This window comes from Natator depressus, chromosome 22 (assembly GCF_965152275.1).
Source record: "Natator depressus isolate rNatDep1 chromosome 22, rNatDep2.hap1, whole genome shotgun sequence".
Classification (NCBI taxonomy): Eukaryota; Metazoa; Chordata; order Testudines; family Cheloniidae; genus Natator; species Natator depressus.
The window spans coordinates 12019993-12047992 of NC_134255.1; the positions used below are offsets into that span (position 1 = coordinate 12019993).

General features: G+C 42.4%; 1 protein-coding gene and 1 long non-coding RNA gene across 7 annotated transcripts in view; one reads left to right on the forward strand and one right to left on the reverse strand.

The window, feature by feature from the left end:
- TBCEL (tubulin folding cofactor E like) overlaps positions 1-26237 on the reverse strand; it is a 36544-nt gene extending 10307 nt beyond the window's left edge. Inside the window, exons 1-7 of one of the 5 annotated variants that reach the window (XM_074936853.1) lie at positions 26212-26237; positions 17887-17998; positions 13401-13550; positions 10142-10281; positions 7663-7844; positions 5705-5961; positions 1625-1751 (exon numbers count right to left, since the gene is read on the reverse strand). In XM_074936853.1, the coding sequence (XP_074792954.1) occupies positions 1625-1751; positions 5705-5961; positions 7663-7844; positions 10142-10281; positions 13401-13550; positions 17887-17890 (860 nt within the window). In that variant the 5' untranslated portion in view covers positions 17891-17998; positions 26212-26237. Of the gene's footprint in view, positions 1-1624; positions 1752-5704; positions 5962-7662; positions 7845-10141; positions 10282-13400; positions 13551-17886; positions 17999-18818; positions 18894-20589; positions 20682-21241; positions 21333-24558; positions 24616-26211 lie in introns of those variants that run through there. The other 4 variants (XM_074936856.1, XM_074936852.1, XM_074936855.1 and 1 more) reach the window with 4 other exon arrangements.
- The window catches only part of LOC141976065 (uncharacterized), a 35214-nt gene continuing 28552 nt past the window's right edge, over positions 21339-28000 (forward strand). The window contains exons 1-2 of one of the 2 annotated variants that reach the window (XR_012636059.1): positions 21339-21683; positions 27838-28000. This is a non-coding gene — a long non-coding RNA (uncharacterized LOC141976065). The remainder of the gene's footprint in view (positions 21684-27837) is intronic. The other variant, XR_012636060.1, reaches the window with a different exon arrangement.

The following is a 28000-nucleotide window of genomic DNA, read 5'->3' on the forward strand; positions in this document are numbered from 1 at the left end:
TTACCTGAAAGATAAGTACATTCTTACTATACCCATTGTACTGATGGTGAAACTGAGGCATGGAGAACTTAAGTAGCTTACCCAAGCACCATGACTCAGTGGCAGAGCCAGGAATGCAATCCAGGAGTCCTGACCCCCAGGATTAAGCATTAGAATCACCAGCCTAAATTTTCAAAAGTGACTAATGATTTTTGGGTGCCTCACTTGAGACACATGAAAGCAGCCTACCACCCACCCTTTGAAAATAGGGCCCCTTTAAGGTATCTCAAATTGGTCCCCCAGAAGCATTAGTTACTTCTCAAAATTTAAGCCACTGCCTCCCACATCCAATGGAGAAACTGCATGAGATTCACGTTCCTTCAATTAAGGTTCAGTTTGTGGTCTAATCAGGATATAAATTTCCTTTTAATAAAATAGTACAGTATGTTAATATAGGTCAGTGTATTGCAGGTATTATTAGAGCTGATCAACACTTTCATGGAAACTTTTCTTGGTTTTTTTGGACAATTTTTGAATTTTTTTCTCATTTTGCTCAAAAATGTCCCATACAATTAAAAAAAAATCAGTTATTGGAAATAAAAAAAAAATTACAATTTTCTATTTCCCTCTCCCACCTTTTTAGATGAGGGGGTGATCGGTTTTCAGTTTTTGGAATTTTTTGTTTTTCATCAAACAAATTGAAAACTTTGTTTCATCCAAAATATTCCATGGATATTTACACAGCGTTTTTCTACCAGCTGTAACAGGTACACAGTAATACGCACTATTCTGCAGTATGTTATTGGTTTATAGTAATATAGTATAGCATATGTAATTGCACTTAGTTCACTCACACCAAAAGGGGTTGCTACACATTTTAACCCTTTAGGGCACACCCAACCAAGAATCTTACCCACCTTCCTGAACAGCCAGGTATCCCACCCACTGGAAATGAGGGATCCCAGGAGGCATAATCTCAGTTTTCATGACCTTGATGCTACCCTTTTATCACATACTAAATGTTCTATTTAAAACACGAGAGATTGGAAATGTGGAAACATTCTCAAAGCAATATTTACTGTACAAATAGAAAAGCAATACAACAAACATTTCCCCAATAGAGCGTCTAACTTGGAAATATCCAGTGATGTGGATTCTGTATCTGTTGAAACAAGTATTTAGAATTTGTAATGGACAAATAAGACTGTATTATTCAGAGATTTGAGATAATCCTAAATAACCTAATTGTTTTGAGGGCCTGCTTCAAGACCCATTTTAAAGTCAATAGTCTTTGGACTAGTACCCATTGTTCCTGACAGACTAACGTCTATGATGGGAGCCTTCTATTTAGACTATTTCCACTTCCATGTCCCCTTCTCATTCTGCAGAAGTTCCAAGTCCTTTCGCAGCTAACATTACATAAGAATGGCCATATTGGGTCAGAGCAAAGGTCCATCTAGCCCAGTATCCTGTCTTCCGACAGTAGCCAATGCCAGGTGCCCCAGAGCAAATGAGCAGAATAGGTAATCATCAAGTGCATCCATACCACATGAATCAGCAGTGCCCCTAACAAACACTTCACCTCATTTCCCACCCAAAATTGTGCAGTATGTTTTACTGAGCAGAGCAAACTGAAACACCAGACCTGGCTATTAACAGCTTCCTGCGCTCTTCGGTGGTGTAGGACTGCAGAAGAGGGATTCCAAGCAATCTCACTTCCTCAAGCTTGGGGAAAGAGTTTAGTTTGTCAATGTCTTCCCAGCAATGCAGACCTGCTTTAAGAAATGAGCTGTTTAAAGACATATACACATAGAGCATATACAATATATCAAAGGTCACACAAGACAGGTGTAGCCAATTCGTTCATTTTATCATCCATTTATCAGTGTGTTATTTAGCATACGAGTTGACCCTAACACTATTTCATGGATCTCAACAGGAGAATGACAATCTATGTTTGTTTGACAAGTCAGTGCATTGCCGGTGAAATGCTAGAGACTGAATTCCTTTATTCATGGACATGAAGGAGCAGCATTAGCTCACCCATGCTGTCCTACCAGTCTGGAGGGACAATCTCTGAGAGGGGAGTTCAATCTCCATGGCCTATTCAGTCCCTGGCATCTTGGCTGAATGACAATTAGCATAACTTATTATGGCTATTTCGATAAAAAGGACTCTGGTTAGTACAGCTGAAGCCAGACTTGTGTCACTTCAGGGACCACCACGCAGCCATCAAATGGTAAATTTCAGAGTCTACACCAAGCTAGGTCTGGATTTGAACTTGTGACCTGCAGGTATCCTATTCCCATGAGCTTTCTGCAAATCTGTGCTGGGTTCTGAGAATTGAAGCAAAGTTGTGAGGAAAGCTGGGGATCAGGTGACAATCTATTTGCTTGTGTGTTCAAGATTAACTCTGATGCTTATCTTTGCTTCCTTTTGCAGTGGCAGAAGATAGATGCTTCTTACATGCACGGTCTAGCTGTTAAGTCTAACATACCAAGTATTACACGCTTCTATTAGAAATTGGTGGGACGTTTTCACCACTATAATAGACAAAAGGAAATCAGCATCTCTAAAAAATTAAAGCAAACCCAAGTCAGGTAATTAAGTAAAGGTCAGACACTTCTGTTGTTCCAGGGACTGCAGTGGTCTCAGAAGGTAAGTAATCATTCAGACCAGAATTGCAATTCCTTTGTGTAGCGGGGCATATTGAAGAGAGATATTTGTCCCCTTCTTCCATGTCAAGTGTAATATCCTTGTCAAGTCAACTTGCTATTAAAATACATTCCCTGGGTAATGAAGTCAGCCATGAGTGCATACCACACGCACAGGGATAGAAGTAACAGCTTATGATACTGGCTCAAAACCCTTCCTGCTTCTACCTGTGGACCACTCAGCTGGTGGTGATAGCAGAAAATGATTGACAGGTAACTGGGTCATATTCATCCTCTAATTAAACTATTGCCAAGAACCTGGCCTTTGCAGGTCAGAATGCTACTGTGCCTGGGAGAAAGCGAACAGTTAGAGGCAATTGCATTTGAAAAGGAAACAGCTTATTTATACTGCTGGAGGTGTCCGCTCTGAGAAGAAAATCTGCTTGAACTCCCATCATCCCACACTGAGATGTTCCATCACAACTCCTGTGAAAACCAATCACCTTCAAATCACTGGAAATCACTGGAGATCTCTGCTAAACCACAGCAGCCAGCAAGACAAGAAGCAGGTTTAAGCAGGACCAAGTTCATCAATATTTAATATGCAAAAGCCTCAGTAATATCAATAGACAATAGCTGTTGCAGGGGCAGGAACAGCAGGTATTAGACTGGGACAGGCAGAAACAAGGCTTAAAAAAAATGATTTAAAGTAGGCAGAGGAATGAGTAATAAACCCAGAAGTGTACGGTCTAATGCTTTAATTCACTTACATTAGGGTGTGAATAAGACCACATCACTATCAACTATTCATCCTCCAGAAAATTGAAAGATATGGGATCTTGCAGCAGTGGCCATAACTGTTATTTCACCAGTGAACCATGGCGACATTCTTTCAAACAGTAGTCTCAATTCAACTAACGAATTACCAAAGCTATCCAAAATACAGTGGTGCATTTCATCTATTTGACACCTTTTCACTCCATGTCATGCCTTTATTTAGATAGTTACTTTGACAACTCCAGCGGCTGTGGAGAAGATTTTAAATGATCAGTTTTCAAGAACTCTCCATACCCCAAGTTCCCCCCTCCATGTGTGATTTAATTCACGGTTATGTCCTCATTCGGCTTTCTGTTCAACCAGGGGCTCCTCAGATCAATGTACTGCATAGCATCCAACGGGGCTGAACGTCTGGTTCCACCCCAGCAAAACTGCCTCCCACAGGATACTCCTCTCAATGACTCAGCATTTTTCAAGTCTGATTTAAAAGGTTTATTTTCCTGTAGTTAGCTGCAGTTTTACTAAACGGTGTCAGGTTTCAGAGTGGTAGCGGTGTTAGTCTGTATCAGCAAAAAGAACGAGGAGTACTTGTGGCACCTTAGATACTGCCTGGTGCTTACATTGGATAGCATGTTGATATCTGTGAAAGGGGTTTTATTAATACTTCAGTCCCTCCATGGCTCTCTATAATAAACCAACAACAACTACAATAATGCATTAAGTGAATCTATACTAGAGTCTTTAACATGTGCATTGATTCTAATAAGTTAGGGAGAGGAAAAAGGCCCATGACTGCTGGTGATTATCAGGCAGCCAAACTGGAACAAAAACTCACCAGGAAATCCATGGCAGAGTTCTTGAGAATGAGCAGATCAAACAAACACTAGGAAAACCGCTATAATTGAACAGATTTTTTTTCCACAGCACTTTATTCCAAGGTTTTCCACAGCACTTTATTCCAAGGTTTTCCAAATTCAGCTAAAGAAGCACGCACATCTGGGAGACGGAAGTCAAACGGCATTTAGCACCCGTGATCTGTCCCATAGCTACCCATCATTGGGGCTTGGAGGTACAAAGTGTGTTCACTGCTATGCCAGTTGCTTCTCCAGCCTCAGCTTTCGGATGAGAAAAGTATCTGGGGCATATTTGTAAGGAGGCCTATGCCAAAGCTTCTGGCACACCATCTTCCATACGTACAGCTAAAGAATCTAACATCTAAACACAGGAGATGGGGTTTGCTCTACTTGATTCCCTGTGCGTGCTCCAGTAATGCACATAAAAATGTGTGTGCCTGTAAGTGGACGCTGGGTCTAGAGGTTGATTAAACTGTAACCTAGCCTCAGAATGCAAACTGGCTCCTCAGTCACTGACATTCCAAACTACTCTGACGTATTCTTCCTGAAAACACGGTGGCCGGAGAGCACAGAATACCTGCCAACCTTTGGAATCCATAGCAAAGTTGTGTTTTTCATTACTGCTATCAGTGGTTTGTCCTCATCAGGATGGTAGCTCAACTACTGTAGTGAATCTTGTGTACTTGGGTGTGAATGACAGCAGCAGGTCGACACTTTAGTCTGAACCATTGTTTAGAGAGCGAGAAAGCGCCAGAAGTGGCAGAAAAAGCCAAAAGAAACAGAAATGGGTAGGCAGATGTCTTGCTTATCGTCTTCTCCTCACATGTTTCTCAAGTTATCAGACTGGAATCTGTTTGTGTGTTCTCAGATCAGCACCATTAGGAAATAGAGCTTCAATGTTATTCCTAAACCTTAAATCAGGGTCACATGTAGTGTGGTTTGGGGTTAGAGGGAGTATGACTTGCGTTAGACCTTTCTCTAGCCCAGTTAGTGACCTACCACACTAGCCAGACAGCTTGTATTTCAGACCTGCTTGGGCTGCATTTATGAAGAGCTTTCCGACTTTGTTTAAAAGCTGGGGTAGACAAGACCAAAAACGACTGTAGTTTCTGGCACTAGTATGTCCAATAAGTTTATGCTACCCAGAAGTCTAACAAGGATATTCTACTGTACAGGCTTGTGCTTTCCCCACCTTCTCTGATCTGCTTCACACACAAGTAGCCAGCAGGAAGCAATACTGATTGCAAACTGCTCATTTCTAGCAAAGATGTAGGACGCCACTAGCAAAATAACATACCTCTCCCCACCCTGTTAAAGCACAGGTTTCAATTTGCACCAAAATGAGAATATTACTCCTCCCCTCTGCCAAAGCAAAGGTTTAGATCAGGCATTATCATTTACACATGGAATATAAAGAACATGCTGCTTTCAGTACCTCACCTGATCTGTGCAAGCTGATGGATCGCAGGTTAGGGAACAGCCTTGCCAAAGAATCATTTGATTCTTCAATGGTTGTCAGGTGATTGTTGGCCAGGACAAGCGTGTCCAGTGATGGAAACATAATTCCGAGCTTTCGGATTTCAGTCCAGTCTTGAAGATTATTGTCAGTTATGTGGAGTAATTTGAGAGACTGACAGCAAACTGGAGAACAAGACACTGTTTCATAGTCGTTAAGGCACAGGAAGAGCTCCTCCAAGCTGCACACAGAAAGAAATATGCTCTTACTTGAAGGCTTCTTGTTAAATTGTAACGGTCTTACCTAGAGGCCCCTGTACACACAGTTTTCAAGAATTACTTAAACATGAAGGGCCCCAGCACTCTCTGAAACCTCCGTGTAGATAGGATTTCCTATAGCATCTTTCAGCTGGATGGCTACCAAAGTGCTTCAAACTCCGGAGTATATTTTCAGCCAGGCCTCTACTTAGACACCATTTGTGAGCATGCAGATTTGTGCATGTACTCCACTGGTGCCAGTACCCACTAAAAGTTCTGACAACTCTTTGGAATAGTTTCACAAGTAACCTTTAAACGGTTAACACATGCACATAAAGAAATGTTAAGAGTTTATACCCAACAAAATCCATTGGCCAAGGCCAACCAATAGGTGTTGCAGGTGAAAACACCACGAGCGAAAGAGCTTGAACAAGCATGCTGTTTTTTAGCAATGTTTGCACCTTGCACCGATTTGGGCGTGGGTGGGCTCAACACTGCGCAAGTGGAGGCTGAAAACTCATTCACGTATATTAAATTTATGGACATTCCCATCACCAAAGTCATGGAGGTTGTAAAAGAGATTTAAAATGAACCCCAGGAACATTAAAGACTGTACACACTATAACCCCAAGCTCCTGGCCAAAAGTCATCTACCACTCACGTGACTCCTTTTAGGGTGAAAGGTGGTGTGCATTTGTCAGATGACAGCGATGCTACCTAACTGCTTTAAATAAGGCACGACAAAATAAATAATAATAATGGTGAATCCCTTTAACTGGGAAAAGACTCTGATAAGCAGCCTCCCATCCCAAATAAGAGGCCAACAAAAAAGGAAACCGACTAAAGACATTTAAAATGAAATATTTACTGAATAAAGAAACTGGAATAAAAATAATGCTCAGTGGATTTTTTTTTATTTTAATATTTACCACCTTTCTGTACTAAGACTGGAACTTAGAATTTCACATCTGATTAAATCTTTCTCAGACTACGTTGGCAATGGCCGAACATGTCTCTATTAGACAGAATTTATGCTACCATTGTCCAATTTAAGCAGCAATCATTACTGTTAGCTATCAGTAGGCTAAATTGGTTTCCTGGGAACAAAGTGGCTGTCTCAATTAAGGGTGTACTGGTTAAGCAGAATACTGTAATAATAGATTTCTTTACAAATTTGCATGAAGAGGAATCTGGTATCCAATTGAAACTGAAAAGGCATTTCAGGGAGGCAGAGTGCCACTGTCAAGGTGGAAACTGGACAGGACCCTGAGATTAACACATGAAAAGTGTGATGAGATCTTTAATGACAATTGACCAGGACCTCAGATTTATGTCCCAGCCAAAAGCCATTAGCACGGTGCATTGCATTCACTCATTCGTGGCTGAGTGGAAAAGAGTGTCACATGCTGCATCATCAAGGCCATAATCATTAATTCATGCCAGTATATAGATTTATTCAATGTGCGTATGCACCTATGCAAAGCTCTATGCAAGTTCAGATATAGAAATGCAATAAAACATTCAGTTGGCCCAGTGGCAAGAGTTAAACCCTTCCAAGTCCCAAAGAAACTAAATCCCATTCCTCTGCTCAGCCCACTCACCCCCACCCAGCAACCTTTCCTGCTCTGAGCTTTGTCTGCATGCAGTGGGCACTTCTCCTTCCATACCATGCTCCCCACGCTTACTCTGGTAGTTCCTGCAGTATTGTATGGACTGTTTCCCAGGAAGCTTTGCTGTTGTTTAGCACCAGTTTGCGAACACCAGCGAAAGATCCAGCACATGTTCTCTCTAAAACTGACAAATTCAGAGGGTTGGAACTCAGGTTTAGAAACTCCAAGTGAGGAACATTTGACACAATTTTACTGACCTAGTGGGGGAGAGAAAAAAAAACAAGAGAAAGAAGCGTATCAGGAGGTAATCAGACCTCATTCAATAATATTCCATCTTGTAGAAAGGGATCCTCCAGCAGGATTGTGAGCCAAAGAAATTATATGGATACAAAAAAAAAAAAAGGCTTTTAGATAGCTATCTGTAATTCATACTTAAACTATTCACTGATCTCAATTGATTGGCTAATTGCACATTCACCTCAACAGTTCATTTAATTACACTCGGACGGTAGCTTGATAAGGGAAAGCATATCTCTTGGGAGAGATCAGAAAGTCCACCTGAATACCTGCCTAAGAAATAGCAAGTCACAGAAGCCAGCATCTTAGAAGGCTGCTGGACCTTTCTCTAGGCAGAGAGAAGCAAGAGCATGTCCCTCAAGCGTATGATTGTTACACAGATCAGTTGCTCAGTTTTTCCACTGTTCTCCACCAGGAAGAGACCACACAATTTTGCCTAAAATAAAAGGCTGATAGAATTTCGTTGTACATGCACAATGGATTCCTTATTAGATTCCATTAATCTATGGCAGTACCAGCTTTCTTACTCACATGGTGCTGGAGTTGAAAGGTTATGAATTCAATCCAAACATACATGTAACAGTGCTTGGGGCTAGCTATTCCGTTGGCATGTATCAGGTGCGTATGTGCGTAGCTTGGAGTTAGGGTGAATGGTTAGAAAAAGGGGACAGCTGGGATATATGTATCGAGGGTGCAGAATATATAAGGGGTATGTGATTGGGCGCGAAGAAGTGGGTGATGCAAATGACTTGGGGGAACTGTAGCAGAGGAGGAGGCTGTATAAATGGGAAAACAGGCATAGGGAGCACCATCTGGGGGAGATGGTGAATGGATGTACATGTCTTTCAACTGATTAAGGCCTTTAGAACATGTTTCACAACTAAAATGAGCACAACCACAAATAAGCACTCAAACAGACCAGAGTGATGGAAACTAAGTTACCAACTGGTGGACTTTCAGGGGTCAACATAAAATGAGCTGCTGGCGCTCTCACTCCTGTTCCTAGTGAACGCCACCACAAGATCATCATCACAGCTAGCACAAACGGACTCTTAAATTGGCAGTCGCCATAGACTCTGAACAAGCCCCATGGAAACTGAACTCCTACCCTAACGCACAGAAAGGGCCCCTCCAGGTAAGCACTGAGCAAAAAGCAGCATGGGAAAGCCTATGCCGTCCCTGGCCTAGCAGATCTGTTCTGTGGTCAGAAGACTTACATCAATACTATATCCACTTGTGATTAGGAACTAATTTAAGATAATTTTTTTTAAAAATAAGGTTAGGTTTCAGTTCAGCTTTTTTCATGTCGATTTCCAGTAATGAACAGTGCGATAAAAGCAGAGCGTGAGCCGGTGAGGACACAAGACAGTTTAATGTACTCTAATTATTCTACTACTACTATATTGCATTTATGTCGTGCATTTCATCCAAGCACCTCGAAGCCCTTTACAAGCATTAATTAATTAAACCTCACAAGACCCCTGTAAGGTAGACGAGTATTATTAATCCTGTTTTGAAGAGGAGAAATCTGAAGCACAGAGAGGATTTCTAACTTTCCCAAATCATACAGGATCAGTGGCAGAACTGGGAATAGGACTCAGGAGTCTCAGCTGCCAGTCCTCTGCTCAAACCCTCTTGATTGCACTCCTTCTGTTAGTGATCCATATTCCTCATTAACCTTTTGGTGCATGGAATGATGGTTCCAATGCTTTGCACTGAAGGAAAGTATATTTCTCACCTGCAGGACGAGTTCAGAAATTACTAAGGAAAGTGAGTTAAATGCCTGAGGGCTGGTCTATGCTATGAAGTCAGGTCGGCTTAACTACATCACTCAGGGCTACGAAAAATGTCATGCCCTGTGGGATGTAATTATGCTGACATAAGCCCCAGCACAGACACCGCTAGGTCGATGGAAGAATTTTTCTGTTAACCTAGCTACTGCCTCTCAGAGACGTGGATTTACCATATTGACAGAAGAACCCCTCCTATTGCTGTAGTAAGTGTCTACACTACAGCTGTGCCGCTGTAGCATTTCGACTGTAGACATACCCTGAATGTGGCATAGTGATCAAGTTTATTTACTTTGACAGCTACAGAGCAACAAATATGATCTTCAAATGTGAACTACAACACTCTATAATGGACACATTTACCTACTTTGAAATGACTGAGAAGATCCCATATCTAGCAATATAAATACAGCGAGAGCAGCAGTTATTGCTGCTATTTAGCAAGGCACAGTCATAATCGCTTTTACCTCATGCCAGTTGTCAAGTTTGTTGTCAGAGAGATCCAGCTCAGACACATGAGCACAGAAGGCAGCAATTTCATTCTCCTCTCCCGCGCAGGTTATTCCACAGCTGTTCAACACCAACACACTTGGAAGGTTGAGGCGATCTGAAATGGGGGAGAAACAAGATGCCGTCCAGTCAGCCTCATATTTTCCCAGCTATAGAAGATCATCCCTTAGTCTCATCAAAGAACACAAACAAGTAAGAAATCCAGCAAAAGGAAAGGATTAATCAATAATTTAGTAGTTATATAATGATTTACATTTGCCAAGCAAGTCAGGTTAAAGTCACACATTTTAAAACAGATAAGCGTATTACCAACTCCATTTTAGATGGCTAAAATGGGGAAAAATTATAAGAATGGGAAGTAATTTCACGATTTATGCTGTTTGCATTTTCTCTCACCTATCTCAACGAAAACACATGGGTCAGTTCCATTTCAGTTTACAGTCAGTTTCTAATCAATTTTACTTTTAGCACAAGGCTGCAAAATTTCAGTGGCAAATATGGCAAAAGAATGTTCGTTTAAAAAACTGCCTCCACTGAATTTTTTACAAAACAAATCAAGGTAGCGCTTGTATTGATCTTAGGTTTTATAAAAGCTTGGTTGATGTATACCATTACACAACTGAACCTGGGCTTAAATTTGACCTGAGAGAGTCCCTTTGCTTAATAGAATTTCACTGTGATGCAGCTATTATGCTTATTTTATCAACAGGGAAACAAACACAAAAAAAGTTAATAGCCTCATTTTCTTAGGTGATGAGTACCCAAACATCCCATTGCAGTTAATTGTAATTGTAGGTTCCTAGCACTTCAGAAAACTTAGGTCATGAGTGACTTGCCCTAAGATACAAACGTCAGAAGCAGAGCCAGGAACAGAAACTGACTTCCAGTTCTGTGTTGTGACTACTACATTATGCTGCCTCTCATGGTGGAATTTCCACTGCCAAGAATTCTCTCCAAAAATGTTTGGTTTATAAGAAGCTATTTCAACAGGGAAAGTCAGCATGTGCATAAATCGTACCATATTATACACGTGTCAAGCACAATATAATTTTTTTCTTACCCACTCTGGTAAAGCACTTTGAGATCTTCTGATCATACGCACAACATAAGAGATTGTCTTCATAAAACTCTCTTTCCCCTAATCCCTTTTCCCTCCTGTATTTTAAAATTACTGGACAAGAGAAGAACTGTAAGAGTAGGGGATTATTGGAGGTCAATTTGAGATCTGAAGTTACCTAGCTCATAGATGGTAAATTATATTAAACTACACAGCTGTAATTATCGTATTATTTGTAATTTATTTTTAAGTTATGTCAGGGGTTCCTAGACCATATGGATAGGGACCCTCTTGTTAGCTTCTGTAGCAATCTATATAAATAAGAGGGCACACTGAAAATTTTGTTAAGGTGATTCTCTACTGAGATTAACTTTGAGTGACATATGGTACATTTTGTCCTTGACTGAATTTTCTGACTTTTGTTCTCTGCTGTCAAACCCAGTTATCGTCATTTTCACCCAGTGAATTTCCTCGTTTTATCCTCCTTTGGGGCTGCTTATGATACAAACCAACCTAATGGGAATTTAAACTACAGTCACAACTAGAGATGGGCAAGAGCTTAACAAATGAACGGTGGCTCTGGTTTGCTAAATCCCAAACCATAAATTGTCTGAATAAAAAGTGAACCAAATCCAAATACCTCAGAGTGTGGGGAAAGATTAGATAGAAGGTTGCAAAGTCGATCCAGTTCCAGCTAAAGCCTTTGGAAATAGGGATTTTTATTTTATAGATCCTAGGAAGTTCAGGTGTGTGTGTTTGTAATAGTATGCCTATACCAGAGGACATGCATCTCTGGATCGGCCACAAGGCAGTAAGGATATTGGGTAAGGAGAAAGGGGCATTTCTTTAGGGTGTTGGTGCAATATGTCTTAGTAGCCCTAGTGTCTGCATCCAACAGGCATCCCAAAGTAAATAGGAAAGCGACCTAACATAGCATAAAAGACTGAAGTCATTGTGATTCTGCTGGACCAAGGACCCAAACCTGTGATGTGCTAAACCCCCTCAACAGCTATAGACTTCAAATCAGAGCTGAAGGCACTCTGCATGTTACTGGATTGGGCCCAGAAAATACAGAACAGCTGTGCTGGGTGGAATCCAGAGCAATTTTAAATGTTTAAGACACCTGTGCCAAATACACATTGCTGCAGCCACTGAAAAATTGCTGAAATAGGGACAAGCTGGGCAGAGTTTACGTCCCTGGATCTCAGTGCTGTATAGGGCTTTACTTTATTGGCAGGAGAACCTTGGGCCAGGATTCTTTCAAACTGACTGTAGAGTGGGGTGGGGAGAGTCAAACTAATTTTTCAGCAACTATCCTCTTGCCAGTAATTAAGAGCTTTAATTAACCTCTGAGCAACTAAAATGAGCAGGAGTTCGCATTTCACAGATGAGGAAATGGAGGTGAAGTAATAGTCCCAAAGTCAGAGAGGACGCGGAGGAGGACTGGGCACTACAAATCAAGAGTTCTTGGCTCCCAGTTTCGTGCCTAGAAACCTGCCCCAGCACCTTTGATCCAATCCTGTAAGCCTGTTCAATTTCAAGTGGCTGCTGTGGACAATGCCAGGCTAGTAGCGTGCATCTATATGGTGCCCCGATCCTAACTGGGGACTATGGGCCCTACTGCAGTATACATATTAAACAGTGATACAAGCCATACAGCAACACAAGTGTGATTATTTGGTTTTGTAATTCAGTAGGATTCTTCCTCCTGGATGAGTGGAAAGCTTGGTTCTCAACCAGGAGTCTGGGGCACCCTGGGGGGCTGCAAGCAGGTTTCAGGGGGTCTGCCAAGCATGGCCAGCGTTAGACTCGCTAGAGCTCAGGGCAGAAAGCTAAAGCCCTGCCACACGGGACTTCAGCCCGGGGCACTGAGCCCCATCACTCGGCGCTGAAGACAAAGCCCAAGGACCCTAGCTTTGCGGTGCCCCCTTTGGTGTGGGGCCCCGGGCAATTGCCCTGCATGCTTCCCCCTAATGCTGGCCCTAGCTTTTATATACAGAAAAACAGTTGTCATGGTACAGCTGGGCCAGGGAGCTTTTATAGCATGTGGGCGGGGGGGGGGGGGGGGGCAGAATGGAAAAGGTTGAGAACCCCGAGCTATGGGATGAAATGATCCTGCCCTCAAGCCCTTGTATGCACAGCTCCAGTAGGAACCCTACCTTTCATAGGTGATCCCTGTGGCGTTGCTGGGACGTGCACCCCCATTCCAGGACCTCGACGATATGGGAAGTTCTCGGGGCTGTATTTCTCACAAAGAACTTGCATGAAACTCCTTCCGCTGGGCTGATCCATGTTCCCTTCTTGGAATTCTACAGTTAATGCAGAAAACATCAGACAATATACACAATCCACTGCTAATCAGCTCATCTCCAGAAGACAGCAGTGAATCTTATGCTACACTTCCTTAAGTAACGGACAATTTTTTAAAAAGCTAAGGACAGCTTGGCAGTAAACAGAGTATACCACCATATATTTTACTCTTCCACCCACAAGCACCCTGAAATACTACCAGGTATTTCCTCAAGACAGTGACCCACAGCAGAAATGGGCTGCTTACTGATCTTATCAGTAACTGTGAACACTTCCTAGACTCCCTGGATCAACAGGTTTGAATCCTGACAGAGTCAACTCAGCCCTTCATCACCTCGAAGGGGATAACACTGAGTTCCATGAAGTTTAGTGTGCAGGGATGTTTTAAACAAGACCATAAAAATTAAAATCCTGCCTGCTCTGCATGCACATTTACGATCCCATGGAACTTAATTTAAAGATTCATCTCAGAGTCGTTGGCTAAAATCCCCAACCCCAAAGTTATGCAGCATGCTGTCTGACAAGCTCCACCCCAGAAGTGGCTGCATTTCAGTGATGCCATGTGCATATAGTTCGTAAAATGCATTGGGATGTGTCAGAATGAATGGCGCTATGTAAATATTATAATCATTAGTCCACATAAGATAGTTATTACACACCCAGAGAAACAACGCATTGCTATTATTTAAGCACACAAGACACAGTAGTTAGAATTCCAGAGGGATTAATACAACTATACCCACGACAAACCTATAAAATCTAAATTACAACTGAGCTGCCATTGTCATCATAACAATATCTTGCACCTACATAGCTCGTTTCCCCACAAGGATTGCAGAGTACTTTACAAACATTAATGAATCCTCATAATGCTCTTGTAAGGCAGGTAAGTGTTATCTCCATTTTGCAGATGGGGAAGCTAAGGCAGAGAGGTGTGTGACTTGCTCACAGTCACAGGACTCTGGCATAGCTTAGATCAGAACTGCAGGGTACAGGCTCTAACTCAAACTATTTATCTTAGGTTTGTCTAGGGAGCCCATCATCATAGACAACAGTGCCTCATTCACAGCAAGTTTTAGGGTGAAAAAGATCAGCCTTTTTCAGCTGACCATTTCCAAAGGTGTTAAACTGGGACTGCTACCCAGGCATGGAGAAAGGATGGAAAGATACAGGCTTTTGATGAGGATGTTAAGACTGTGCCATGAATCAATAGCACAAACACATGAAGAAATTGCTTGGCCAGCCATAAAAAAAAAAAATCTCGCCAGTTCAATTTTGCAGGTCCCTAATGTATTTCGAAGACGTATCTCACTTGGGTACTTTTGCACCACATGAAGCGAGGTAACATGGAAATTACAAAGCAGAGGCTCTTTTATATGCCAAATCAAAGGGCTTTGTGTATTGTGGTTTGCTGACCTTTACAAAATAGTATCAAATGTCGGCTGGCAGTTACTCAGTGCCTAGATACTATGGTGACTGCCATTCTACATGTGCCCCAGATAGAAGTTAGCTCATCTGTCCTAATTTCCTACCCAGGGGTAGGAACATTTCATAATATTTATGATAAAAAGAAATAGTGTTTCATAAAGTCAAGCGAACTGCACAGCACAAGGCTTAATACAGCCCCTGCATCCTAAAATGTAGCCTGCAAGGTATCTGGGTTGAGGAGAAATCCAGAAAGACTAGTGATTTTAACAGCCCAGGGCACAAGTCTACAGTGACGTAGCGCTTTGAAGATGTTGAACAATACAGAAGTGCTAAGGATTATTTTCCTCTCTAAAGTCTCTGAGGACATCCTGTTTGTTTCAGGACTTTGTCTTTTTAAAAGAAACACTGCCATCCCATCCTTTCAAAGAGTCTGCAAATGCTTCGCATAACTGCATGCAGGGTGAGGAAAAAGCTGAGCAACTGCAAGTTTTCACTGCGGCTAAACTTAACCAAAAAACAATTAGCCAGCTGTTTCGATTGCTGAAGAAGGCAAATCAAACCAAGAATATGGCACTACCTAAAGTCAACTTGATACATCAAGTCAAGACACTGTGGTCTAGCATTTAGAGCACTGGAACAGAACTCAGGAGATCTGGGTTCTATTCCTGGCTCTGCCTCTGGAAGAACTTGGGCAAGTCACTTCACCTTCCTGTGCCTCAGTTTCCCTAATTGTAAAAAAAATGGAGAAACGATAATGAGCTCCTTTGTAAAGCATTTTCAGATCTATTAATGAAAAACAATAAGGACTAGGTGTTGTTATTATGTTTGCAGGACCAGGGCTATAAAGTTCCCCCGAAAAAAAAATCCTATCGTACAAAAGCTGCCTAAAATTATTCTCCTAAATTCCATGAAATGCAGTCGAACAAGCATAAATGAGGTCAAAATTGGGCCACTGGTGTCTGAGTTTTCCAAGGAAGGTATAAATAATGAAATATTTTCTATTACCAACAGAAAGGTCAACTCAAGCTTGTACATTTCTCTTCACCAATCTGGCGGCTCCAAGAATCTGCCTTCCCTCTACCTAACCAGAAGACTGTGTTCATGTCCCCTCCCCACTGCAATTAACTCTTCCTTAGATCCACTATAGGTGGAGATGGATGGCAGATTATGAAAGGAAGAGGAAAACATCTGCTGCATAGATTTCCCTCTGCTGTGAATGATCTGCTTGGAGACCGTGACTTTGCTTTTTCTTGGATGATTTATCTCTGGTCACAAGCTGTTGAAGTACCTCTATCATAAAGGAATTAAATATCATAAGCAGTGAGATGACCTAAACCTACCACTACCATTCTATAAAAGGTAAGTTATGCTTGGTAGGTAGGGATTCAGAAGCCCTGTGCTACACAGAATCATAGAACTGAAAGGGACCTCGAGAGGTCATCTAGTCCAATCCCCTGCACTCAAGGCAGGACTAAGTATTATCTAGACTATCCCTGACAGGCGTTTGTCCAATGTGCTCTTAAAAATCCCCAGTGATAGAGATTCCACCACTTCCCTAGGCAATTTATTCCAGTGCTTAACCACTCTGACAGGAAGTTTTTCCTAATGTTCAACCTAAACCGCCCTTGCTGCAATTTAAGCCCATCGCTTCTTGTCCTATCCTCAGAAGTTAAGAAGAATTTTTCTCCCTCCTTCTTGTAACAAACTTTTATGTACTTGAAAACTGTTATGTTCCCTCTCAATCTTCTCTTCTCCAGACTAAACAAACCCAATTTTTTCAATCTTCCCTCATGTGTCATGTTTTCTAGACCTTTAATCATTTTTGTTGCTCTTCTCTGGGCTTTCTCCAATTTGTGCACATCTTTCCTGAAATGTGGTGCCCAGAACTGGACACAATACTCCAGTTGTGGCCTAATCAGCGTGGAGTAGAGTGGAAGAATTACTTCTCATGTCTTGCTTACAATACTCCTGCTAATACATCCCAGAATGATCTTTGCTTTTTTTGCAACAGCGTTACACTGTTGACTCACATTTAGCTTGTGATCCACTATGACTCCCAGATTCCTTTCCACATTACTCCTTCCTAGGCAGTCATTTCCCATTTGTATGTGTGCAACTGATTGTTCCTTCCTAAGTGGAGTACTTTGCATTTGTCCTTATTGAATTTCATCCTATTTACTTCAGACCATTTCTCCAGTTTGTCCAGATCATTTTGAATTTTAATCCTATCCTCCAAAGCACTTGCAACCCTTCCCAGCTTGGTATCGTCCGCAAACTTTATAAGTGTATTCTCTATGTCATTATCTAAATCATTGATGAAGATATTGAACAGAACCGGACCCAGAACCGAACCCTGAGGGACCCCACTCGTTATGCCCTTCCAACATATTATCAGCATAACTGATAATACTCTCTGGGAATGATTTTCCAACATAGTACAACACAACACAACATATAATGGGAATGAAAGTATCTTCTGCTGAAATTCCATGTGTGTGGACATCAAAGCCGCCATGGCATTTTTGTAAGAGTTTGCCATTTTGTCCTAAGCCACTTTTTCTTTTAAGTACTCTATCGTCACATGAGGCTGATCACCCATTTGGCGCACACTCCTTCCCCCGAGGCAGCTTCATTTGAGTGATGCAATGTGTAGCGTTTGTGAATGGCAACACTCAAGGAAAGGTCCCTCTCTCATAAAACATACATTTCATGTTGAAATGCACAATATGCTGCAGGGATGATACATGCTAACGATCAAGGCTTTGGGCTGAAATGCCCTGATCTTAACATACAGTTGTAGCTCAGTCACACAGAAGAGACAGATATTTGCTTCCAAACATGCACTCAGACCTTCTGTGTTGGAACTTTTAAAATTTTAAAGTTTTTAAACAAAAGAAACTCACTCACCCATAAAGCGCTCTCTCCTTTACTTGGCTTTTTAGTCAACTCCACCGCTGTTCGTGCACTGAGCTAACATCGGTTGGTAAATTCCACATGAGAAAGTCACCTCAATACAACACTGGAAAAGAAAATGTCAGAAATAATTTCAAAAATATTTCATATTGAATTTTTAGCTTAGCAAACCAATTTTGTCTCCAGAGGACAGCAAGCTTAGGGTCTGAGTAACTTTCCCAATTCCCTTCCTGAACAGTTAACACTAGTCATAATCATTCTAGATGCATTTTGCTTTTCCAAAGCTGCACCACTGTTCTACCATGCAAGTATGCATCAATATGGCAAAATATTCAGGGTTAATAATAAAGGGTTAATAGAAAATGCAAGGACAGCATATGGTATTTCAAAGCATGTCTCACACATACAATGGCACAATATGATAATTTGCACTGTGAGCATTTTTACACAGCTGATTAAAGGGACATCAACTAGTTTAAAAAATATTCTTAATTTTGGATCTAAGTGTTAATGTGGAAATAACTACAAAACCTACTCTGGAAAGGTACCCATGATATTTTAAAAATGTCAATGAGAAGTGTTTTTCTGGATTTAAACCTTTCTCTAAAGTGTTGTGAATTCAACCAACTATATGCTAAGTGTAAGAGAACCAGAAAGTGAAACTGACTAGTTGACAGAGGTCAACTTTAATGAAGTTCCAATAGCAGCAAGACTCCACCAGAGCAGAGCCAAACCAGTCTTTCACCTAAACAATAATGCATTTTGACATGCACAGGGACATAAAAAATACTGTTTTTTAAAGGGATGAATACAACAGAACATGCTCTTTGCTTAATGAAGTTAGGATGTGCATCTCCCATGAAATACTGGTGAAAGTTATTTTTCAAGACCTTTAAAATATTGCATAAACAATAACTCCTACTCACTGTTATGAGGGTTTTCTTAGGAGTTGCTAAGACACATCTGAACACTGAACCATCTATCTGAAATGGTTAATACTACTGGGAGAAAGAAAAGAACCATGTGACAGATGCTAGTCATAACACTTAACATGCTTCTGGAAGGGACTCAGACACTATGGTGAGGGACTGGGAACAAGAACCTGAGTAGAATAATGCTTCCGTGGTTAACAGAAAACCATAAACCCCCATGCTGTACCAACTGGACAAGATATTCCTCACTTCCTGTCCTAGACTGTTGTATAGTGTTGCTCTGTGCTGTGAAACAGATGCCTAGTTCCACCCTAGATGTGCTTGCATTTCAGTGTGGGGAAAAGGGTACTGAAAGGTTTCTTTAATTAAATGTTATAAAGTATATTGAAATCTTTGGAGGGAGGGAGCAACAAGCAAGTTGTTCAAACCTAGAGAACAAAAACATGATAATAGCAGCCAACATGGATTTGTCAAGAACAAATCATGTCAAGCCAATGTAATTTCCTCTTTTGCCTGTGTAACCAGCCTAGTGGATAGGGGGAAAGCAGTAGAGGGGATATATATATATGGACTTCAGTAAGGCTCTTGGTGCAGTCCCACATGAAATTCTTAGAAGTAACCTAGGGAAATATGGTCTAGATGAAATTACTATAAGGTGGGTGATAAACGGTTGAAAGACCGAGTAGCTATCATAGTTCACTATAAAACTGGCAAGTTATATAAAGTGGGGCCCTTCAGAGATCTGTCCTGTCTGGCACTATTTAATTCTTTCATTAGCAATTTGGATGAAGGAGTGGAGAGTATGTTTATAAAGCTTGCAGATGACACCAAGGTGGGAGGATTTGCAAGCACTTTCTAAGACAAGATTAAAATTCAAATTTATTTTGATAAACTGGAGAATTGGTCTGAAATCAATAAGATGATATTCAGTAATGACAAATGCAAAATACTGCACTTCAGATGGAAAACTCAAATGCACAAAGATAAAATATTGTAGGAAATAACAGCAGTATGACAGAGGAAGATCCAGCAGTTATATTGGATCACAAATTGAATGAGAGTCTACAGTGTGATGCTGTTGTGGGGGGAAAAGGCAAATGTCATTCTGAGATGTATTAACAAGAGTATCATAATTAAGACACAGCAGGTAACTGTTCCACTCTAATCAGTGCTGGTGAGGCCCCAGTTGGAGTACCATGTCCAGTTTGGTGCTTTAAGGAAGATGTGGACAAATTGGAGAGAGTGCAGAAGAGCGCAACGAAAGTGATAAGAGGTTTAGAAACATGAGGAAAAGTTGAAAGAAATGGGCATGTGTAGTTTAACTGAAAGCTGAGTTTTCAAATACATAAAAGGTTGTTATAAAGAGAATGGTGATCACTTTTTCTCTGTGTCCACCGAGGGTAGAACAAGTAGTCACCTTAGTTTGCAGCAAAGGAGATGTAGGTTGGATATTAAGATAAACTATTGTTATAGTTAAAAAGCTTGTTGCTGAAAGAGGTTACCAAGGGAAGTGGTGGAATTCACACCCCTTTTGGGGGTCTTATGAACTAGTTAGACAAACACCTGTCAGGGATGGCCCAGATATACTTAATCCTGCCTCAGTGAAGGGGGTGCAGGAAAGGGACTAGATAACCTTTCGAGGTTCCTTCCTGTCCTACATTTCTGATTCTAAGGTGGGAGAAGTGCAGATGATTACAGCACATATTAGGTACAGCCAAAACCAGTAAAAAGTTAATACATAGCAGAGTTTAACTGAACCTTATACCTTTTTTTTTTTTTCAAATCACACGCATCACTTTTTCTCCTCCATGATGTAGTGAAAATAAGCCAATATCTAGGACATTCATGCACTTGACTAGTGATGCTCAGGCCTGGGGGGGGGGGGGGGGACAAAGATGCATCTAAATGAAACTAGCTTATATCTGAACTCTCCAGGTGCAACCGGGCATTAAAGGCTAGTTCCACAGACGGTCCGAAGAAAAGCCTTCCCTCTGTTTCTCTCACCAACCACCCAGGCCCCTCGGGCCCGGCCTTCACCAGAGTCAGGAATCGCCCGAAGAGCTGAGGGATCCAGAGTCACTCCGCATCCCCCCATCAGGGCCACAGCACCCAGGGTGCAGCAAGCACTCAGCCCGCCTGAGGACCGGGGGGCAGCGACCCCTCTCCCCCAGGGTGGTGCAGCCAAGGCCCTTCCCCCCACCTCTCAGGAGCCCAGGGGACACCCGGGGCGCAGTGCCCTGGGCCAGGGCAGAGCAGCCCCCGCCCGCTGCGAGGAGGCCCTGGACGGCTCGGCCGCTCAGAGCCCCAGCGCCATGGGGCGCCCGGCGGGACGCTGAGAGGCCCCCCCCACTCCGCCCCGGGGGGTGGGGGTTGGGACGCGCAGGCCCCGGCTCCCCGCCCTCGCCCCCGGCTCTCACCCGGCCCCGCTCTTCCCCCGCCCTGACGCCGCGTCCTGCACTGAGGCCTGACCCGGAAACAGCTTCTCGGCAACCAAACATCACGTGAGCGCCAGCTGCGCGGGTCACGTGAGCAACGTGCGGGTGGGGAAGGGGGATAACAGGGCGGTTACCATGGCGACGGTGAGGCTTCGGGGCCTAGCTGGAGCCAGTCAGCCTAGTCCGGCATGCATTGCGCTCCCCAGGCCTGGAGGTCCCCCAGCCCAGACTCCCCCCCCCCGGCCAGTGAATGGGGCAGCATCACAGGGCTGCAGTGACTTCACACCTCATGACATCACAGTCACACGGGGGTGACGTCATAGAATGACAGGGAGGGAGACCCCAAGCTGCTGTGTTGCATCATCTCTGCACAACAAGCTGAGCGCTGCAAAAAAGCAGCAAGAAATACCCCTGGCGCAGGTAGGTGAGTGCTGCTTATTATTCATTATTGCTAGTGTTATTGCTGATGATAATATTTGGAGGAGGGGTGCTGAGAGAAGAGTCCTTTATGTTTGAAATGCAATGTTGGCGACCTTAATCCTCACACTGACATCACTGTCCTCATGCTGCACCATGGTGACAACAGGCAGGGGGCATCCCATCAGCATGGCATAATGCAGGGACATCCCATCCCGCACTCACGTTGCCTTGTCGGGCCGTGACGTGGTAGCATGAGGCTCTGGCTTTGCATCATCACACTCCTTCTTTGGAAAATTATTTGAAAAAGCTCTGTGGACATGCTGCAGACGGGGCCAAAACAGAGCCTGGGATCTGAACCCCCTTAGCTGGAGGGAAGCTTAGCTCCAGACCCAAATTGTGCAACTCACACCCATCTATAACCAATACAGACATGTCCTGCTGTAAATACAACCTTACAATACAGTGCTGCTGTTGCCCCAGGGAAACGGAAAAAAGTATTCTATGGAGAAAAAGTTATTGCTATCTCATCGATATTGTATTCCAAATTTAGAAAAAAAAAATACAAATGAGGGACGATATAAAAGGGCAAAAAAGAGTGACAGGGTGGATTTTTGTTCCACAGATCTGAAACCTAATCCACAGGCAGTTTGGATAAAGGTCCTATTTTAAATACCGCACTGCCTTTCCACCCCACTTTTCACCTAATACTTACGGAGACGTGCAGGAAAGCCCAGCCATCATTTACAAGTTTGTCTGTTTCTGCTGCTTAATCCCTCGGTCATGGCTCCTCTCTGCATGTGACTGGCCATGATGTCACAAGGGAGTATGATAAGACACGTGGAGGATAAAGCAGCAACACTGGATAAACTTGCCTGGCAACAAATCTTCCTGATTTCCCACAAACAACCTCAGTGATACTAGACGATAAGAAAAAGAAACTGTCTAAAATGAGGGATTTCACCTCTGCTACAAGTTATCAGTGGAGGAAATTTGTCAGTAGGGTTACATCAAGGATGGTGAAATTAAATGGGTTAAAATCTTTCCATGAGGCATCAGCAGCTCTGTACCTCTCCAGCATCACCAGCACAATACTACTTTTACAAATAGGCACCTATCCACAGCCCATCAAGACAATTGAACACAATAGTATCATTATGGATGCTATCTAGATGGATGTAAGGAAGGCCAGTCGAGCGTGTACAGCGCTAACCTGGGCTGTGAGAAACCCACATCTCTACCACAGACTTCCTGTGTGACTTTGAGGAAGTCATTTAGTTTCTCTGTGCCTGTTTCTCTATTAGTAAAATGAGGATAATACCACTTCCCTTCTTTGCGGGGTTATTGTGAGGGCAAATACATTAAAGACATGCGGCACTCAGATATTGCAGTGATGGGGGCCAGCTAATTATATCAAATCTATTGTGATCTCTTTGGGATAGCAGCTTTGTCATCCTACTTAGCTAAAGCACATACCATGCTGTTGGTATAATACAAGTAATAATACAACTGATTGAGCTGAGGGCAAAACTCTTGGGACAGAGCAATATCAGCAATTGCCTCCACAGTGAAACTCCACACCAGAGATCACAACGGGCCCAAGCCTGAGCATTTTCAGAGCACTCTGCTGTAACAGTAGTTGTCAACATAGCATCTAGGTACCAGTTACAAGGTTAAGAGCTGCATTAAGTTAGTTCAGAACTGGTCCTGCCTATTGCCACTCTTTGGTTCAGCCTCTTTCTCTGATTCCCCACCTCTGCTGGTTGCTGGGCCTTCATTCATGCAGGAAGGCTTTTAAACTAGAATATTGGGTTTGCAACTGTAATAAAAAAAGGCTGGTAAGAAATATATCGATTTCCTGGTCCCGGTCACCTGTCCTCATTCAGGGTTACAAAAGGTTCCTACCCTGTCAGTGTCTGGTCAGTTACCACAGTTGCTGTCACAGTATGAGCCTGTGCTTTCACATGTTGTATCCCCAGTGTCACCCTGAAGTTTAGGTGTGTGTCATACCCATGAAGTCAGAGCCGTGGATTTGTTACCATGGCAATATGCAGTGTTAGAAGCCACGCTATCAACGCTCCAAAATATACACACAGCTTTCACAGGGCTGGTTTTCTCTTTAACAGAGAAGAAACACTTATCTACATTCCTCTGAATGGAATATTTGCTTCCTTTTATACATTCCTGAGAGTGCTTTGTCTCTGTTTTCTTTGCTTCCCGCCTCCTCATCTGTTTTCATAAGAGAAAAAACCCAGATGCATTCAGAATATGCAGTCTTCTTCTAACAACCCTCATGTTTTTGCACAAGTTACCTAAGCTATTCAGTCACTAGTACACAAAGAGTAAGAATGTACCTTAGCTCATAACTTGTGCCATCAGATGGCATTTTGATACCAAATTCATTTTAATTGCTGCGTTCTAGAGTTACAGATTCAACTGGACATAATAGATTTCCTTGTTGACCTCTACTGGGTCAATACTGTGAGTGTGAGATTATGACCAGTGCACTCCCGTGGCTAAATACAAGTCTGCTTTAATGGGGACTACATAACTCAGAGAATTGGTAATGGGATATAGTCTTTCACCTGTAGCTGCCAGTCTGAATTTAGCCTAACCTGGTTGTGACTGAAAGTGCTTATCTGTTGGCTGTCTCATGGTCCATGTGAAAAGAGTTTGGTGGGTTCCAATCCAGTATGTAGTAGACAGGTATTCACATCACAAAACCACACCCACCACTAAGTGCACCCCTTCGCTGACAGTCTCAGCAGAGAACTCAAGGACCAAATAGGTTATGGGAACTAAATTCACCTCTTCACATTTCCTCTAATGGTTGAGGACTCTGTTGGTGGGAAAATGTGGGGGAAAGTTGTACTGCTACTTACCTGTAATGTAGCTATTCTGTGAATGGACAGGAGGCTTCACTCAATAGGGCATTAGTCCTGCACCATTCATCAATAATAAATTCATGCTGGGTGAAAGACGAGTTTAATCCTTATTTCATTATTCTGACACATTTTAAAGAGGAAACAGTACCCTGGATGCAAACATCTCCAAACCCAGAGAAAGTTTGGCTCAAGATTCATATCCCATGGCTTATGCCCAACTCTACTGTACCATATTTAATTTCACATAATAAGAATGGTTGGGACGTATGGGAATGAGGCACCCAAGCCCCATTGATTTTCAGTAGTATTTGGGTGCCCTATCCACATTCCCAGCTAATAAATATAATAGTTAACACCTTTAAATCTATGGATCCAAATACATTTCAGAAAAGTTGGTAGGTCTCATTATCCCAAATTTACAGATGGAGAAACTGAGGCATGGAGAGGTGAGGTGAGTTGCTCAAGGTCCCAAAGGGAGTCAGTGGCAGAGACAGTACGAGTTTAATATCTACTGGATGCTGCTGCCTCCAGATCATCATCTAAATATTGAAATGATTCATTAGTTTTATTTTTTCATGTTTGGCAAAAATTTAAACATATGTGGCTTTTTACTTCTTTTTTTTTTTAGCTTTTACATCCATTTGCTTATTGGTTTGACAACCACATCTTCCTTCACCCTTGGGGATTATTCTTCAGATCCTCAGAGAGACTTCAGTTTTCTCACACATCTCTCTTCCTTTCACTTAATTTAAACATTTTTGGCCAATTTCATGATTTTAATAATGAGAAATAAATTTGGAGTTTTAATAAGCGTTGAGAGGAGAACTTTCATTTCGGCTGGCGATTAAGAAGGGAGCTAAAGGTGAAAATCCCGTTAGACATATCGTCCGAATTTGAGCTCTAGAGCAGCAGCAGGGCCCGATCCTGAGAGATACTAAGGCCCTCCACTTCCATTAACATCAGTATGGGTATGTCTATTCTGCATCTGAGCATGAATCTCCCAGCACAAAGCCGCTGACTTGTGGTAGTGGGGCTTGTGCTGGCACACTGAAAATAGCAGTACAGATGATGAAGCTCAGGCTGGAGCTTGGGTTCTATAACTTTGGGGCGGGGGCGGTTCAGAGCACCGTCTACACAACTATTTAGCATGCGTCCAGCTAGCACCGGTCTGTGGACCCAGGCTGTGGGGCTCACTGTCAGATGCAGTGTAGACATAAGTGGAGATTTTGAGGGCTCTGAGCCTTTTAAAATGTGATGCTATAATATAAATGCACAGCATTGGTAGCTCTCAGATATTTATCTAATAACTTTAAAATCCAACTTCACTTACCGCTATCCCCAACTGATCAGCTCAAAGCAGCTTCTCACTAAACCATTAATTTAAAGTCACAATTCACAATGACCTCAGATTTCACATAAGAGCTTCGTGAATCATTTTGTGGGTCTTTGTAAGTTATCCAGGACTAATGCACTCTTGCACTACTTTTCAAGTAGGCATCACTAGACTATAATCATTTAAGTATAATATCACCAGCCCACAGATAACACTTGATTCACTTTTGATTTAACAAAATCAGATTGCAAAATAAAAAAACAAATCAATAAATAGCAGCACATTTATGCTAGTTTTTGGTTGGTTTCTGAACTCACCTTGAGATGATCATGGGACAAAATGGACTTTAACCCTTTTGTTTAAGATTTTTCCTACTTTCCTGGCTAACCATTAACAGCTAAAGGGGAGAGCTTTTCAGGTAATTCCCTGAAACGTGCAAAAGTCTTGTGCTGTCTATTTGCACAGCAGATTAATTTTACTCAGCAAATATGCAGTGTAGCTGTAGCCATGTTGGTCCCAGGATATTAGAGAGACAAGGTGGGTGAGATATTTTTATTGGACCAACTTCTGTTGGAGAGAGAAACAAGCTTTCAAGCCATACAAAGTTGGTCCAATAAAAGATATTACCTAACCTCTCACCCAGACAGGGAATAAACAGCTGAGCTTCCAGGCATACTGCAAGGTCTAACTTGCCATCAGCTACCTGATATTTAATAGTTTTATACAGTTTAAGGCCAGAAGGGATCATTAGATTCTCTAAACTGACTACTTGTATATCATAGACCATTAAATTTCACCCAGATACCCTTATATTGAGCCCAAGGACATTTGTTAAATCAAAGCATTTCAGTCCTCAGGGGACTAAATTGTTGTGTGCCCCTGGCAGACAACAGGAGTGACCAAGGTGCCACCAAATGTCCAAGGCCCCTGGAGAGGCAGAATATTGATTAAGTGAGTCATGCCCAGATGATCCCAGCAGGTGATCCACACCCCATACTGCAGAAGAAGGTGAAAAAACCCCAAAGTCCCTGAATAGGGCAGTGATGGTTTGAGACTCTGGCAGGGATTGCACAGGGAAGCTGATGAATGTTTGTTATATTTATGCTGTCTCTGGATTATTTGATTTGGTCTGATCTGGTATAATTGAAGGGTCTGTTAATTTATCTGTGTGTTTTTACAAGATAGACAAGGGAGCCCAGAACACTTCAGGTGGGCTGGTTTTTTTGGTACAGTTTAATAAAAATAGGAATACATAACAAACAGATCAAGGGACTGTCGGAATGTCCCAGCTCACTTCTGTTGTCAGGTTACAGCACAAAAAAAGCAGGTGTTTCTGAGATACTATTATTAATTGTATTACCATAATGCCTCAGAGTCCCAGTCACAGACTAGGACCTCATTATGTTTGTACAGGGCCTAGCACAAAGTGCTAAGGTTCCAAAGCATAAATGTCTGTACAGTGCAAAAGCAATGCAACTGGCACCAAAACCAATCTGAGCAAACGGTAAACAGCGATATGGAGGCACTGCAGCCTACTGGTTAGAGTGCAGAATTCGGGGTTCTAACCCCAGCTGTGCTGCTGACGTATTGCGCAGAATTGGCAAGCCACTTCATGTTTCTGTGCCTCATGTGTAAAAAGGGGCTAATGATACTTACCTAGGATTACTGAGATAACGTCTGTACAGCATTTTGAAACAGCGAAACTGCTGTTGACTTCAATGGGGCCAGTATTTCACTTGTAAAGTGCAATCTGAGTGTGGAGTTTTGTTACTAGACATAGCAGTGAATGTGGGGGACCAAAAGGTGTTAATATGAGTGCCATGATCCCTGAGTATGTGTGCCCCACCAAGTGAGCTGCCTAGTGTGTTAGCATTACAATGTATCCCCACTCAGAACAGTGCTGAGGCCACGACTGAGAAATACCTTCCTTGTATCCTCTATAGGAAAAAAGCTCTCTGCACCCACAAGCATGGCAGACCTTCCATTCAGCTCCCAGAGCGCAGACACCAGCAGCACTAAGAGATACCTGAGAGGGCACCGTGGGCAAATCAGCTCAGCAAACTCTGGACTCCTGCCACATAACAACGCACCTGTGAAACACAGCAG